At 39.0% G+C, this 17,718-nt stretch overlaps 1 protein-coding gene, 1 non-coding gene and 1 pseudogene across 10 annotated transcripts in view; all 3 read right to left on the bottom strand.

The window, feature by feature from the left end:
- Positions 1–17,718, bottom strand: part of GANC (glucosidase alpha, neutral C) — a 71,226-nt gene that overhangs the window by 27,533 nt on the left and 25,975 nt on the right. For 7 of the 9 annotated variants that reach the window (XR_006818628.1, XM_046007539.1, XM_046007538.1 and 4 more), the window contains 8 exons: positions 16,215–16,260; positions 12,915–12,981; positions 10,940–11,036; positions 9,721–9,901; positions 9,349–9,502; positions 5,555–5,790; positions 2,385–2,511; positions 1,446–1,525 (listed from right to left, as the gene is read on the bottom strand). Coding sequence is in view for 8 of the 9 variants with exons in the window: in XM_046007539.1 (XP_045863495.1) it covers positions 1,446–1,525; positions 2,385–2,511; positions 5,555–5,790; positions 9,349–9,502; positions 9,721–9,901; positions 10,940–11,036; positions 12,915–12,981; positions 16,215–16,260 (988 nt within the window). In the remaining variant the exon portion in view is untranslated. The remainder of the gene's footprint in view (positions 1–1,445; positions 1,526–2,384; positions 2,512–5,554; positions 5,791–9,348; positions 9,503–9,720; positions 9,902–10,939; positions 11,037–12,914; positions 12,982–16,214; positions 16,261–17,718) is intronic. The other 2 variants (XM_046007544.1, XM_046007542.1) reach the window with 2 other exon arrangements.
- Positions 11,104–11,229, bottom strand: LOC123945296 (annotated as a pseudogene).
- TRNAR-CCU lies at positions 13,298–13,370 on the bottom strand. Its single transcript has one exon. It is a non-coding gene; the product is annotated as a tRNA-Arg (tRNA).

Below are 17,718 nucleotides of genomic sequence, written 5' to 3'. Positions count from 1 at the left end.
ACATGCTTTCCAAATATTTAACTACTTTAACTCCCTTTCTGTAGCACTCTCCAAGTCAGGGGTTGGCAAATGTTTTCTGGAAAAGGCCGTACAACTTTTTCTACTCTGCTGACTATAGGCCTCTTTTTCAATAACTCAACTCTGATATAGTGTGAAAATAGCCACAGACAGTAGAGAAATGAGTGAACATGGCCAGATTTCGCCTATTAGGTATCCCTGCTCTAAGTTGTTTTCTGTGTCCTAATACATGATACCAAGAACGAGAGTTTAGTGGTTAAGATTAGACGTGAGAGACAAACAGACTGAATTCAAATCTTGGGTCTACCACTTACTGACATGGGTTAATGGAGCAGGGTTCTGTTTTTGGTGGTTTTTTTTAAAGATTTTATTTATTTATTTGACAGAGAGATCACAAGTAGACAGGCAGGCAGAGAGAGAGGGGGAAGTAGGATCCCTGCTGAACAGAGAGCCTGATGCGGGGCTTGATCCCAAGACCCTGAGATCATGACCTGAGCCTAAGGCAGAGGCTTAACCCACTGAGCCACCCAGGCACCCCTGAGCAGGGTTTGAAACTTCTTCATATATCAATTTCCTCATCTGTGGGATAGAATTATAGCTCCAATTTCAGAGGTTTTTGTGAAGATGAAATGGGAAAATGTACAGAAACTGCTTAGCACAGAGTTTGGCACACAGCAAATAATTCAATTTATACGAGGCATCACTATCCTCTTCAAAACTGGCTGAAAACCATTCTCTACAAGTGACCTCTCTGGGATTCTTAGAATATTTTAAGGATTGATTTATTATTATACCTTTTTAATTTCAAGTTTTTTAAAAAAGTTTTTAAAAACTTAAAAAAAACTTTAAAAAAAATCTTTTTTAAAAAGATTTTTTTATTTGAAAGAGAGAGAGCAAAAGCAGATAGAGGGGCAGAGGTAGAGGGAGAGGGGGAAGCAGGCTCTCCACTGAGCTGGGAGTCCGATGTGGGGCTTGATCCCAAGACTCTGAGATTATGACCCGAGCCAAAGGCAGATGCTTAACTGACTGAGCCACCCACGCATCCCTAAACCTTACCTTTAATGTCACATTACACTTTGCAAGATATTCTCATAAATACCCTATCATCCTCTTTAAATAAGCTATAGAATATGATTTTATGTAAAGTTTATGTATTAATTTGAAAATACAATGTCTTATTAAGTACTTTGATATGTCACAGAGTCTATTATAATGGAGATAGAAGTCACAGCTTTTGTGCATTTGGTAATTAATATGGCACCTTTCCTGGCCATTAAAGTCTGTAATGTGGGTGCCATCCTTGTGTTTTCATCCAAGTATTATTTATCAAGAGCTACTCAATAAAGCAGAATAGTTCTATTCAATCATGTTTTTTCTTCTTTCATCCTTCCAAGTAACTAGGAAAGAGCAAAAGAACAAAAACAAACCTGATAAGCAGAGAAAGTGAAAAGACCTGAATACCACTCTCTGACTTTGGGATTGGTGAAATCCAGGTAAGAGGAGAGACCTGTAGAGGCAGAAGAGTAGACTGTGAGAAACAGTGGTGCTCATGCTAGGATGTGTGGTAAAGATGTGAAAGCTGGCTGATCACGGGGCATCTCAGATGTAAGATGGATGATGCAGAGGCACCGTCTGGCAAGAAGTGAAGGAAGGCCATGCTGGACTTCAGTGATAGGCACTAGACCTCCCAATCCGAGAGGCCCAGGGGAAGGCCAACGAACAAGCTACCAGATGGAGCTTGTCCCTCACAGATGGCCCAAGACAGCCCAAGTAAGCATGGCAAATATCCTAGAATGACCCTTCTGTACTTAAAGAGAACGACGTGTTCATGAGTGATGTAAGGGGAAAAGGAATGCATGGGGTGTCTCTGCAGCACATGGATTTGTGACTGAGTGCCAGAATATGACAGAGTGGGGATTCCCCTTTGTCCTCAGGTTTCTACCAAGGCTTGAAACTAATAATTTCTGAAACAAAGAATCCAGAGTTGCTGGAAGCAGCTGAGGTCCCTCATGAAAGCCTGGGAAGTCACAACTGTGGGCTAACAAGGCTCAGAAAATTCACAGGGAGAGACTGCGAGAACTGTTTTTATTTTCTTCTCCTCTCCATTTCTTATTCCTTGGCTTTTTATTTTTGTTTGGTTACAGAAATAGAGTGCTTATTTTTTTATCCATTCATTGATAAATGTATACAAAGCACACTGTACCAGATGTTAGGGCAGAAAGAAAAGAAAGTAATATCCTCTCTTTCTTAATGGTGCGTACACTGTGGTAAGGGACATCTTTAAGAAATGAGGGTAACGGCCATGCAATCTTCATTAACTGGGACTAAAGAAGTGGAATTAAAAAGTGCATAAAGTGCTATCTTACCAGGCCAGCAAACCCCTTCAAAGTCTCCTCCTTCATGATTCTTCACAAAGAAGCCCTGTTCTTTGGCCTTAACATACACTGAGTAGTCAGGATCAATCTTGATGTGGGGGTCACTGATGACCACAAGCTGTCCAGACACAGAGGTTTGAAAAGCTCATCAGTTTCATATAAGTTTCAGGCTTTCATCATAGTTTTGGGGTTCAAATTTTATTCAAATAATTACTAGGATTGAAATATTTAAGACATCAGTAAAACCCTATCACTTTTCATGCTTATGGAAACTGAACTGGTATCAAAACCAGGCCAGTGCTCTTTTATAATTATTGCTGCCCAGCCAATACATGTTCTCAACATAGCAGTTACTAAGCTTCTGTCTGAGGTGCTGAGTGCTATACTAGATTAAGTCATCCCTGCTCCCTAAACATCTAGAGGCTAACACTGACAAAAGCAAACATTAAAGAAAACAAAACAAAATAAACCCCCCAAAACCAATGGTACAGACCTATTTATGAAGGAGGTTTGAGAAGAGCTGTGATCACAGCTCTGGGTCTTTATCATTGCTATACCTTTCTAATGCCCTCACTTCTGAGTCTAGGGCCTCAAAATTCTTTATTTGGTTAGAACAACCTCATCATCCTTCCTCAAGTCTATTCACATTTATTCTACACACTGAAGTTTAATTCTCCATTGCTCAAACCTTTAAAAAACTTTTAATTGTGGTAAAATATATATAACATAAAATTTACCACCTGAACCAATTTTATGTATACAGTTAAGCAGTGTTAAGTTTATTCATGGTAGTGTACAATGCCCAGAACGTTTTCCATCTTGTAAAACTGAAACCCTATACCCATTGAAAATAACTCCTCATTCCCTCCTCTGCCCAGCCCTGGGCAACCACCATTGTTCTTTCTGTCTCTATGATTTTAACTACTCTAGGTATTACAGATTAGTGAAATTATATAGTATTCATCTTTTTGTGAGTACTTTATTTCACTTAGCATAATGTCCTTAAGGTTCATCCATGTTGTAGTATATATCAGAATTTCCTTTCTTTTCAAGGTTAAATAATGCTCCATTGTATATATGTATGTACCACATTTTATTTACCCAATTGTCTGCTGATGGACACTTGGTTTGCTTCTACCTTTTAGTAATTGTGAATAATGCGGATATGAACATAGGCTTATCTGCACGAGTACATCTGCTCAAGTACCTGCTTTCAGTTTCTTTGAGTATGTTCCCATAAGTGGGATTCCTGGATCATATGGTAATTTTATTTTTAATTTTTTAAGGAACCACCATACGCTGCACCATTTTACATTCCCATGGTTAGTGTTCCAGTTTCTCTACCTCCCCTCCTCACTTAGTATTTTCTGGTTTTTCACAGTAGCCATCCTAATGGTATGAAATGTTATCTCATTGTGGCTTTGATTTGCATCTCCCTAAAGATTACTGATGTTGAGCATCTTTTCATGTGCTTGTTGACTATTTGTATATCTTCTTTGAAGAAATGTCTATCAAGTCGTTTTCCCAGTTTTTAATGGGGTTGTTTGCTTTTCATTGTTGAGCTGTAGGTGTTCTTCATATATTCTCTCTACTAACCCCTTATTCAAAAACTTTTAATGTCTCCCAAATGTATACAAAGCAGCCTACAATAAGGTCAGATTCCCCACTACTCAAACCTTGCACATGCCTTGTTTTCTTGCCAAACCAATCTGCGCATGTTTTCCAAACAACACTGGCTGCTTCAGCCTCTAGCTGCACTGTATCCTCCTCCTCCCCACTTTTCAGCTAGAAACTCATCCTTCAGGGCTCATCTAAAAAGCACATGCCCAGCGTGAGTCCAGCTAGATGCAATCTTCTTTTTCCTAGGCTACTCCTGACCCTGACCTTTCTTTGGCTGTTATATTATTGCCCAATATTGTGGTTGCTATATACCCACCTCTCCCCCACTCACTGTAAGACCCCAAGGAGCTCATCTTTGCATTCCCTTCATCTTTAGAACAGCATTTTGAACGTTTGATGGTTTCAATAAATAGTTGCTTGTAAGAACATGGGTTCTGGAGTCAGGCAGACCAGAGTTCAGATTCTTGCTCTACTATTTACATGCTTTTGTGCAAAATACAAAACTATTCTTAGCCTTAGTTTCTTCATCTGAAAAATGGGCTAACAAGATCTACCTTTTAATCTTGGGATGACTGGATAGAATAATGTATTCTCTCAAACTCTCTGGCCCATAGTAAGTACTTGCCAAATGGTAGCTATTTATTAATTGGGAAATTAGGAGAATGGGAAATGAAGAATCTGACTCCATTTCCGATTGGCTGTTAAGAGCTTTCAAGCCCTTCCATCCCCCCTCACCCTTCTGCCCACATCAGACAAAGAAAGCCCTAATGCTCCTTGGGTGCCAGTGGGAAGTTCAACCACACCAGCCCTGGGCACACATAGGAATCCCCACCCCAGTCCAACCCTCTAACCACTGTAAAAGCTGAGCTGTCTCCATTCCCAGATCTCTCAAGCCATCTTCAGACCAGCCTGGGAGTCAGCCCTGCTCTCACCAGAATGCCTCACTATGTGACTACTTAACCTTTCCAGACCCTGTAGTGTTGATGTGATGTCCTCAATCTCGAGATTGATGCTGACATCAGAATCACATTTTGCTTTTGGGGTATCCATCATATCCCTACAGGTGGCTACAACAAACGGGACTGAAGGCTAGACCCTGTTATCCTGTGGGGCCCTAGACAGCTACGGCAGGGATGATGGTGAGGCCATCTTTCCATCACTGCTTTCCTGTTATCACAGTTGCAATTATATTATAAGGTACTATTTTCATGGCCATTTTTTATCCGATGGCTCTCCTTCACTATCGTGCCAGGGAAAGTTTCTTTCTTTCTTTCTTTCTTTTTTTTTTTTTTAAAGATTTTATTTATTTATTTGACAGACAGATCACAAGCAAGCAGAGAGGCAGGCAGAGAGAGGGGGAAGCAGGCTCCCTGCTGAGCAGAGAGCCCGATGTGAGTCTCAATCCCAGGACCCTGAGATCATGACCTGAGCCAAAGGCAGAGGCTTTAACCCACTGAGCCACCCAGGCACCCCAAGGCAAGTTTTAAAAATTAAACAAGTAATTTGTAATTAAGAGGTTTCCAAGGGTTGGCTTATTTTACCTTACGGTTTTTGCTTCTGAGCAGATCTTGCATCCCTTTGGGGTTTGGGAATCTTTTCTTGTCCCAAGTGAAGTACCTTTTGCCCTCAGTATGCTCTATGTCCAGCCACATGACATCATAAGGAATGTCATGTTCATCAAATCCTGCATCCACCGCCTTTACATCCTGCTCATCCTCGTAGTTCCAGCGGCACTGATGGTACCCCAAGGAGAAGAGAGGGGGCATGGCTTGTGTGCCTGAAAGGGGAAGATGAAAACTGAGCTGGCTACCACTACAGTGATTATTATATATTTGATAAACATTTCCTGAATGTCTACAGAGTCTAAGCACTGAGCTTGGTACCCAGCATATCAAGGAGAATAAAACACAGTCCTTACACTCAAGAAAGTGACAGTTTGGTTGGTGAGGCAGACATGTACGTTAACTGCTCCACTCTTGAGGTGTAACTGCTGTGTTAAAGGTAGCAGAATACACAGCCTGCAGTAAAGTGTGCAGTCTTGAAATACTTCATAGAGTACTTGAAATACTTCAAGTTGGGCCTTGAAGGTCAAATAGGAGGAATCTACCAGAGACAATGGATAGAACACTTAGGCACAGGGAACAGAAAAGACACAGACACAGAGGCAGAGAAGTACATGATAAGCTTCTAGGATGGTTACACTGTGAGAGAGACCAGTAGACGATGAAACTGGAGAGGGTCAATTTGTAAGGGGTCCTGTAGTTCACTCTAGGAATTCTAAATCTCTTATGGGAAGTTATCAAAGTTTGGTAATACATAACCTTAGCAGGCCTACATTTTAGAAAAATTAGTGAGGGAGCAGTGTTGAGACTGACTTAAAGGGAAAGAGACTAAAGGCAAGAAAAACTCAAATTATTATAAAAACATTTACTGATAATATGGAGGACTTCTGGTCAACCACTTGCATTTATCTCCTTTCCCTCCTAAATTACCAATAAAATCAGAGTTAAAGAAAGAAAAAAAGAATAAAGCTACAAGAACAAAGAGAGAGAGAGAGGAGTAAATTACTCCTCTAAGAGAGGAGTAATTTCAACAAAATTTTAGAAGGTGGCAGGCAGGGAAGGAAAGGTAACCATTGAGCAAAATGACGAAAGCTCTCACCAGAGTGCTCGTGAGGTGGATACTGATGAGAAGAGATCACCCTGCTCCCAGCACACTAGCAGATGGGAGACCATTCCTGTCACCCACCCCAATTTCCAACCCCAGTACCAGAGTACTTCTAGCAAAACCTTATTCAAATACTTGAAAATTAGAAGGCCCCATATATAAAAATACAATAAAAAGACCTCTGAGAAAACACGGACAATACAAGAAAACAAATATCAAAACGTTATCATCAGGGGCGCCTGGGGGGCTCAGTGGGTTAAAGCCTCTGCCTTCGTCTCAGGTCATGATCTCAGGGTCCTGGGATTGAGCCCCGCATCGGGATCTCAGCTCAGCAGGGAGCCTGCTTCCTCCTCTCTCTCTTTGCCTGCCTATGCCTACTCGTGATCTCTATCTGTAAATAAATAAATAAAATCTTAAAACAACAACAACAACAAAAAAGTTATCATCAGTACCTTCGGGGAGATAAAAAAAAGATACTGCACCCATGAAATAAGACTAGTATAAGATATTGGGAACAAGGAAAAATCAGAGGATAAGAAAAAGTATGAAGAAATTATAGACATATAGCATAAATGGAAGGTCTAGAAGATAAAATTGAGAAAATTGCTCCGAAAAAAAGGAAGGGAGATTATAAAATCTGTACAGTAGAAAGAGAAAAGGGAAGGGAAGACATTGTCAAAAGAATAATGATTGTTTTCCAAAACTGGGGAACACATTTCCCAAGACTAACAGAATCCACATCTAATACCCAACACCATTATTATTTAAAAAGATACAGATAAAGGCATTTTATTGTCAAATTTCAGAATCTCAGAATATCAGAAATTTCAGAACATATTTCAGAGAGAAAAGACAGATCATATACAAAGAAACAATTCAGAGTGATTTTCAAGCAAGAAGATAGAAGGTAAAAGAGAAATGCCTTCAAATTCTGAGAGAAATAATTTTCAATCTAGATAGCCAAATGATCAATCAAGGGTGAAGGTAGAAAAAGAGATGTTTTTGTACCTGCAAAGATGCAAAAAGTGTACCTCTAATGCACACTTTCTTGGGAAACTCCCAGGATGACAGCTGTGCAGGGAGCCCAGAGAAAACCCCAATGGGGGCAGGACAGAAAGATCTGGGAAGGAAGTCTCTGGGGAGGAAAGTGAAATGAATACAATATGACAAATACTCTTGAGTATTTGAAAAGTAGAAGCACTAAATATTGAGTTAAGCAAAAATGAAGATGTAACTAATGATATTGGGAAAGAAGAAAGAGCGATCTGATTAAGTTAAATCCTCATCAACAGATAATCTATAAACTTAAAACTTGGCTTTCCTTGGACATGGTGGTATATCCACTGTTTCTGAAGCATTTTCCTATAAACTAGGCTTAGAACAGTGTTGAAGTAGGTGGGCCTTTACAGTACTTTTTCCGATATGACTGTCTTTCCATATCTATAAATTTTCAGTCATTTCTTCCATCAAAGTTGGAATCAAATTCTTCCTCCTCAACATGGGCTGGATTGAGGGACTTTTAACAGAATGCAGCAGTAGCAGTGCTGCATTACTTTTATTTGTGACAGCTTTATTGAGATATAACTCACATATCATACAATTCAACCAATTAAGTATACAGTTCAATTTTGGGGGATATATTACACTACCATTTTTTAAAAAGTGGCAAAAATATATAATACATAAAATTGGCCATTTTAACCATTTATTTAGGCCTTTTAAATTTCTTTCATCAATGTTTCATAGTTTTAACCACCTACTTGGTTAGAGATATCCTTAGGTAGTTTATTCTTTTGGATGTTATAAAGGGAATTGTTTTCTCAATTTCATTTTTAGATTGTTCACTGCTGGTCTACAGAAACACAACTGATTTTGTGTGTTGATTACAGACCCTGCAACTTTGGTGAATTTCTTTATCAGTTCTGGTAGTTCTTTGTGGATTCTTTGGGACTTTCTAACATCTTGGATCACATCATCTGTGAAAAGAAATAATTTTACTTCTTCCTTTTCAATTTGGATGCCTTTTATTTCTTTTTCTTGCCTAACTTCGCTGGCTGGAATTTCTAGTACAATATTCAGTAGGAGTGGTGAAAGTGGGCAGCCTTGTCTTGTTTCTGATCTTAGGGGAAAGCTTGCAGTCTTTCACCCCTGAATAGGGTGTTAACTGTGGATTTTTCATAAATGCCTTTTATCATATTGAGGAAGCTTCCTTCTATTCCTAGCCTTCTGAGAGTTCTGATCATGAAACAGTGTTGGATTTTGTCAAATGCTTTTTTCTGCATCAACAGAGATGATCTTTACATCTTTTAAAGATAAAATGCATTAGTGCTAAAGCCAGTGGTATGTTTTAATGGAGAAGAGAACATAGAAAAGTTCAGGTTGGGACACTGATTGTCTGAGATGAAGGCAGAGAAAGCCCACAGCTTAAAGGGTCTGAGGAAAGCAAATGGAGAGTATTAAGGATCAGAGAGTAGAGCGTTCTAGCTCCAGGACATTTTACCAAGCTGAATGGGATGAAGGTGGAAGGAGAAACGTTTGCTTCTTGAAAAGCTTGGGTAAATTGTGTATACATTCTATATGGGTAAAACAAATATCAACTTACAGTGATGATACATATGAGAGAGGAATTATAATGGGGTAAGAGGCTGGCACTTCCACATGCAAGTACCTGTAAGGTATGAGTACTGCTTGAAGACGTCAGAAGGTGTAGGTCCTGTCAGCAGAAAAACATCAATGATTCCACTCTCTGACATCCAGTGCACATCAGTTCGACATCTGACCTTTTGCTTAGGTGCAACAGGGCCCATCTGGGTTACCGTGTACTAGAAAAAGAATGGAATGAAGTTCTAAAGAATTTCCCTCATATTATAATATGTAGTATCATCCATAGATAAGTAACAGATACATATTATTAACTTTTGTTGATTATACTGCAAAGGCTTTGGTGGCAGAAAATTGTCACTACAAAGTCCAGAGCTAGAACTACACTGATTTTGTTTCCTATATAAGCATGGCATGCAGCCACGATCCATAAGCTCACCTTTACTGCAGGCTCCGTATTGATCTCCACTAGAGTTTCGGAGGCATTGAGCCAAAAAATGCCTAGAGTTCTGCCTAGTTTGTGGGCCAGGAGATAAGGCACTGAACCATAGATGCCCATTTTGTCATGTATTTTATATCCATAGACATCCAGGTTATAAAGACGGTAAGCATCACCATCACTGAAATACACAAAGATGGACTATCAGCAGTTAAAATCACAAATATATTATTATCAATGAATAGCATAGCTCCAATCTCCCCTGCAAACACTTGAGTCCTATGCATCTTTCAAGGCTCAACTCTTAACACTTCCCTAACCCAAACATGGTTGATATGATTCTCTCCTTTGATTCCTTTAGCCTCCCCACCTGTGACAATTGGCATGCACAGTCTCATATCTTAGATATCTCTTCTGAATATCTTTCACGAGGTGAGGACTGTTTCCTGTGACTTCTCCACAATAGCAAGAACAGAGCAGATATAATTGGCAAATTTTTTATTTCTCCACTGCCAGAACAAAATGACAGTCTCTTAACATGCTTCCACAGTATTGAGTAGGGAAAGATGGGGAACTGAATTGGGGTGGGGAGGCCAAAGCTTGGCTTGGTGTATAAGCAACACAGCTTCTGATTCGCTTGTGACCATGCCCACCGGTTGACCAGTTGTGCAAACAGCATCTCAACCCAGCAAACTTGATCAGACTCTTCTTTTTGGTTTGGCTTCCTCTCAGTCTGATACCTCTGGCATTTACTTGTATTAGTTTGAAATGATCTCCCTGAAGGAATCAAAGGTGACATAAGTTGCCACACTTTTCCATTCTCTGGCTCACTATCCTTTTCTGGTAGGAGACTTTTTCTAGGTCAGTGATTTTCACAGGATATTCTCTCAGGTTCCATAGAAAGGCCTTGAGGACTGAAAGCAAAACCTGGGGAAGTGGTGTGATGAGGCTATCTCCCCTATTTTAACCACAATCGTTTCATATTTTTATTTCCTCTGTATATTTTAGGTTCAGCATTACAGTTTTTAAAATGTTCGATTTTGTGCCAAAAAAAAAAAAAGATAAAAATTAAGAGCCACTGCTCTTAAAGATCTATCAGCAGTATCAAGGAGGAAAAGGCTAGGCACATATTGGCCCAGGCTCAGACAACTCAAATGTCTTCCCTTCGAAGTTTTCCAGTCCAGAAACCAGAGCATCCTATAAGAATTTTTCACTTTACCTAGTATTTTTAAGTTGGTGTGAGTCTGCATGTTGCGGGATCCCGTAGAGATGCTCAAATCCATGTAAAGAGAAATCCAAACCAATGGAGGCAGGACCTACAGGGACCAGAATACTGAGTTTTGCTTCTCTGTGGGACAATTAAGGAGACTCATTTACCTGTGACTAGGGATCGAGAGACCTGAACTTGGCCTCATCAGTTAGCAAACCACGTGTGTGCCCTTCCTCAATTAGCAATAATCGCGCCTCGGATAAACCTCATTGGCTATGATACTGCCACTGTGCAAAGCTTGTGTGCCCTTTCTATAAGATGTTACATTCAGGGGCGCATGGGTGGCTCAGTGGGTTAAAACCTCTGCCTTTGGCTCAGGTCATGATCCCAGGGTCCTGGGATCGAGCCCTGGGATCGGGCTCTCTGCTCAGCGGGGAGACTGCTTCCTCCTCCTCTCTCTTTGCCTGCCTCTCTGCCTAATTGTGATCTCTGTCAAATAAATAAATAAAATCTTTTTAAAAAAAAGATGTTACATTCAGGTACTGTGGGGATGCAAACATGCACAAGGCAAAGTTCTGGTCACTTCATAGTGTTTCTTTAGCTATGTGCTGAAGCTCTTCATGTTCTCATTTATAGTAAATCTCCTTTCTATCCATAAAATACGGCTATGAAGTTTTAGATTTTTTTCTAATCTAAATTTTCCTAAAATGTATTGCATGCTTCTTTACATTAGGAAACAAAGGATATTGAGCAATTTTAATCTTCACTAGATAAAAGACTGGGTGTCTTCTTATGATCATTTATTCTTATTGCATACAGGGACAGTAATGTAAAAAGTATCAGAAAGATCCTTCCTGTCTCCTCCCTGTGATTGTAGATAGGTAAGTTTTTTTTTTTTTTTAAACCAGAGACAAAGTCCTTTATTTAACAATTATTTTAGAGATATGGGGAAAAATGCAAGTAACTAGGAGAAATAAGAGACTTAAATTCACTCTTAGGGAAAAGCAGTGGATGTGAAATGGTCCTTATTTAAACAAATTTATGGAAGAGGGGTGCTATAGAGAAGGTAAACGAGATTAAGATGTTATAGAAAGGAAAGCCCGATGATCCCCCTACTTATAAATTTTGGACATGTTGTCAGTCCTAATCATTATCCTAGGCTATAGATCCAATGCTTGAACAGAAATTCTCAAGGTGTTAGGGAAGATCTGTTATCCTACTGATAGGAGGAGGAGAGTATTTTTTCCAACTCTGTAAGCCCCAAGTGTTTGAACTGTATTTCTTTTTTTTTTTTTTTAAAGATTTTTTTTTAAAGATTTTATTTATTTATTTGACAGAGAGAAATCACAAGAGAGGCAGGCAGAGAGAGAGGAAGGGAAGGAGGCTCTCCGTTGAGCAGAGAGCCCGATGCGGGACTCGATCCCAGGACCCTGAGATCATGACCTGAGCCAAAGGCAGCGGCTTAACCCACTGAGCCACCCAGGCGCCCCTGAACTGTATTTCTTAAGAGAAAAACTCCACCCCCACCCCCACTATCAATAATTCTAGTGAGAGATGTCACAGATGGGCATGTGATAAACATGTGAATGATGGGGAGGCCTGGAGAAGATTGAGAACCAATGGCTTGCAATACTGGAGCTAATGAGCTCTAGAACTTCATTTCTCATCACTTGACTCTCATAAAAATAGAATGTGAAATTTGTGGCTGTCTGATATACTGAGGAGTACTAGCAGTGTGCTGACCTAGGCTCCTAACATGAGATCATCAACTCCATGAGGCCTATACTTCTCTTACATTCCCCACAAAAGGTATACATTCACTCTTTCTCTGTTGCAGTGCAGTACTGAAGAATAAAGGACCCAAATCTGAGATTTCTGTTCCCCTTACAGAAATCACTTGTTTGGGCCAAGGCTCAGGGACTTTAGGTAGCAATATTTAGCCATTTTGGCAAGATCTGTTTTAATACTACAATTTCAACTTTACCATTAACTTTGATATCCACAAATTTTCCGAATTTCTCCTCCCACAGGCCCAGATCCTCTTGGTCTTCCTGATGGCATAAGAAAAGCAAATTGAGTTTATACACTGCAACAAATGTGGTTACCATAATAGCACATTTTATTTGGATTGTTAAAAAACTAGACTGAGAAAATGAGTATCTTTTAAAAGACCTGTCTGTGCTGTCAGTATATTTAACAAATTTGATCTGTGTTCTATATAAATCCCAGTAATCATCCTCCTTATGAACTGCCCCTGACATGAATATGATTTTTTATTGTGGTAGACTAGACATAACATAAAATTTACAATTTTATCTCTTTATTTTCCACTTTAACCAGTTTATTTTTTTATTTTAAGTCATCTCACACCCAACATGGGGCTTGAACTCATGTCCCTGAGATGAGGAGTCACATGCTCTACCAACTGAGCCAGCTGGGCCCCCCCCCACCATTTTTTTTTTCATTTTTACCATGTTAAAGTGACATTAAGTACATTCACATTGTTGTGCAACTATTGTCACCATCCATCTCCGGAACTTTTATATCCCAAACTGAACCTCCATACCCATTAATGAATAACTCCCCATACCTTCCACCCCCAACTTGTGACAACAACCATTCTACTTCCTGTCTGTATGAATCTGACTACTGCGTATATTGCGTATAACCGGAATCATGTATCTGTCCTTTTTTATTTTTGCTTATTTCACCTAGTATCATGTCTTCAAGATTCATCCATTTTGCAGCATGTGTCAGAGTTTCTTTCCTTTTTAAGGTCGAATAATAGTCCATTGTATGTATATACCATATTTTGTGTGTGCATACATCTGTCAATGACCCTTGGGTTGCTGGATGGCTTTTGCCTTTTGGCTACTGTGAATGATGCTGCTAAGAATACAAGCATACAAATGTTTGAGTCCCTGCTTTCCCTTTTGGATATATATCCATAAGTGAAATTGCTGGACCATATTGTAATTTTATGCTTAATTTTCTGAGTAACTGCCTCACCATTTGACATGAGTATCTTTACATAGTTCAAAATGATGTGAAAGCACTTTGAAAAACACAGTCTTTACAGAAGTCATATTTTTAAAATTCTTTTTTTCCCCCTTGTAAACGTGTGAGGCAAAAAATTAGAATCAAATGACTTGAGTCCAAAAGCAAATGTTCTGGATGAGATGAGTACTTCCCTGCCCTCCTTCAATTAGCCAAACCAAATGAGAAGTCAAGACTGCTCAGGTTCACAATCTTTTGATGCAGAGCAAATGAATTTTCTCAGCTTTACAAGTTTCCTTTCTTGGCTTTACAAGTCTCAATCTTCCTCTCTGGTAGGATGAAAAAGTTTGCTAGAAATTTTGTGTGTGTGTGTGTGTGTGGGTGTGTGTGTGTGTATAAAGCATGTTTCTTTAAAAAAAAAAAAGAGTCCTTGCACATTTCTAGGTGGTTTCTTCATAATTATAAGCTTCTATAAAGTGAGCCTCTGTGTGTGTGTGTGTGTTTAAATCACATCTGAATTCTTAATGTACAGACTATTATCCTTGGGTCTGTGGATAGGCTTTAGAGTTTGGGAACTCCTTCAAACAGTATGAAAAGTTTGTTCTACAGAGATGGTTCATAGCTTTCATCAGATTCTTGCAAGGACATCAATGACACAAAATCACTAAGCTATCTAATTAGAGGTCTCCCCAAAGCTGATTGGACATGTTACAAAACTGTGTAAGGCCATGTCTTAGTTGTCCTTCTCTATTTGAAAATGGGAAAAATATTCTCTCTCATATTCATTAGCACGGGTCAGTTTTCAAACTGGAAATTGCACTGGAATTATTTTTTTTACCATTCCTGGTAAAGGGGTCAGGGGTCCTTTGAAGATGCACATGGCTTTGGATGAAGAGATTATTTCTGGAATGCCCATTTCCCATAATTTAGCTAAAATAATCTTTTAAAAACAGACACCAGGGCACCTGGGTGGCTCAGTGGATTAAGGCTCTGCCTTCAGCTCAGGTCATGATCCCAGGGTCCTGGGATTGAGCCCCGCATCGGGCTCTCAGCTCAGCAGGGAGCCTGCTTCTCTGTGTCTCTCTCTGCCTGCCTCTCTGCCTACTTGTGATATCTGTCTGTCAAATAAATAAATGAAATAAAAAAATAAAAACAGATACCAGACCACATATCTCTGCTGCTTACAACCTTTCCATGGTTTTCCTTTGCCCTTAGTTCAAAAAGTCCAAAAAGGTCAACAAGACATTGAAGACTGCCAGCTCCATGGTAATGGGGGCCTCTGGTTTATTTAACAATACATCATCAATTCCTCAAACAGTAACTGGCATATAGGAAATACTCAATGAACATTTGTTGAATGCAAGAATTATTACAAGACTTGCTACAGAACTGCCCTGCCTATCTATCTGGCCTTGTTACACAACACCTTTACCTTTGCTTTTCCTTCTCCCACTAAAAAGTATATATATTTTTAAAATTTCTTCAGATGTGCTCCTTCCTACCTCAAGGTCTTTGAATATGAAATTCCCTCTACCTGGAATATTCATTTCCCACCTTTTGACTAACTAATGTATCTTCATGCTTCTTTTGACTAGCTTCATGCATCTTCAGTTTCATTTGGAAAACCATTTCCTTCAGGAGGTCTATCTTGAACCTCATCTTGGTCAAGCTCCTTGTTATATTCTCCTACAGCACTCTTCTGTAACATTCCTCATGCTTGTACTTGGTCAGTGTCTGTCTTTCCCATTAGATGCTAAGACTCATAAGGACAGGTTGGGATTTGTTTTATTCACTGCTGATCCTTCTTTTTTTTTTTTTTTAAAGATATTTTTTATTTATCTGACAGAGAGAGATCACAAGTAGGCAGAGAGGCAGGCAGAGAGAGAGGGGGACGCAGGCTCCCCGCTGAGCAGAGAGCCCAATGCGGGGCTCGATCCCAGGACCCTGAGATCATGACCTGAGCTGAAGGCAGAGGCTTTAACCCACTGAGCCACCCAGGCGCCCACTGCTGATCCTTCTTGCCAAGTGTAATTTTTTGAGCTGGCACAAAAGCAGGCATTCAGGAATTACCCATTTTATGAATGAATAAATACATGAATAAACACAGGAACGAAAGAATGAGATGACAAGGTGAGCAAAAGCGATAGGTGGTCCCATATTTATGCAGTAGAGTGTTTATCAAGTACCGGCTCTGAGAGGAAGGGAAGAACAAAACCGTTGTATTCCACATCATGATGATGATGGTGAAAGAGATTTTAAAAAAGATAAATCGCTCAATCTAGATTACCTGAGAAGTGTCAGCTGATGTGTCCTCCTTATTTTCTTTGGTAGCTCTGTTTTAATAAAAATAAAATTGTTTCACTCATGGGAAGATTGACAGAATTTTGTTCAATGATGATTTTAATTTCTAAATTTTGAGGACCCATAAATTGTATCTTTTAACTTGTTAAAAATGTCATTACAAAAATAAGTTTATGAAATCGAAAATTTATGACGAACATCAATCCAACAGCTTGATTTAAGATGTATTTATATTTGAATAAATATAAATGGATTACATTTACATATAATACATTTTTATACATGAAACGGTGTTCCTGTTTCTTCTGTGAATTGTCTATTCATCTGTATTATGTGTTAATTTTTTTTAGTGTAAAATAAAGTATGAATATGGAAGGGTATATAATGTAAGTTCAGAGTTAAAGAATAATACTGAAGTGAGTAACTGTGAACCCACTGAAGCAAGAGAGATGACTTACTCCTTTGGAGTTTCTGTGTGCCCTTCCTCAAATGTATTATCCACCTTCTTCCCCTGCACTTCGGAGGTAACCACTTTCCTAAATTTTGTGTGAAACCATTCTCTTGCTGTTTTTTATAGCAGTCCCACAAGTGTATGAGTCCTCAAACATAGATTTGTATTTGTCTTTTAAAAACTTTGAGAGAGATGTACTGTAACATTTTTTTCACTTTTTGGGGAAATCCTGTTTTAATTTGCAATTTCTGGATGATGTTAAACATCTTTTCATGTGTTTACTTGCCATCTGTTTATCTTTTTTGCTAAGACGTCTGTTCAGCTCTTTTGCATGCTTTAAAGTTCAGTGTTCATTTTCTTATGTTGAATTTTAAGAGTTCTTTGTATGTTTTGGGTAGCAGTCCTTCATCTGATGTATCTTTTGCAAATATTTCTTATAAGTCTGTGGCTTGTCTTCTCATTTTCTGGACATTGTCTTTCACAAAGCATTACTTTTTAATTTTCATGAAGCCCAGTTTATCAGTTCTTTCTTTCATGGATCATGCCTCTGACGGTGTATTAAAAAAATCATTACCATACCCAAGGTCATCTTGGTTTTCTCCTATGTTACCTTCTAGGAGTTTATAGTTTTGTATTTTACATTTAGATCTCTGATCCATTTTGAGTTCATTTTTATGAGGTGTAAAGTCAGTGCCTAGATTAATTTTGAAATATATTCTTTATTCAAGTATAATTAATAGGCAGTGACATATTAGTTTCTGGTGTATAGTATGTTTTAACACTTCTATACATTACTCAGTGCTCATCATGGTAAGTGTACTCCTAATCGCTTTCACATATTTCACCCATTGCAATTCCCACCTCTCCTCTGGCAACCACTAGCTTACTATATTTAAGAGTCTGGGGGTGTTTTTGTTTTTGTTTCTTTTAATTTATTCATTTGTTTTGTTTCTTATATTCCACATAAGAGTGAAATTATTAGGTATTTGTCTTTCTCCGATTGACTTATTTCACTTAGCATTACACCTTCCAGTTCCAT

Source organism: Meles meles, chromosome 6 (genome assembly GCF_922984935.1).
Source record: "Meles meles chromosome 6, mMelMel3.1 paternal haplotype, whole genome shotgun sequence".
Lineage (NCBI taxonomy): Eukaryota > Metazoa > Chordata > Mammalia > Carnivora > Mustelidae > Meles > Meles meles.
Note: the sequence above shows the minus strand (reverse complement) of the source record. Positions and strands in the feature narration are given on the sequence as shown.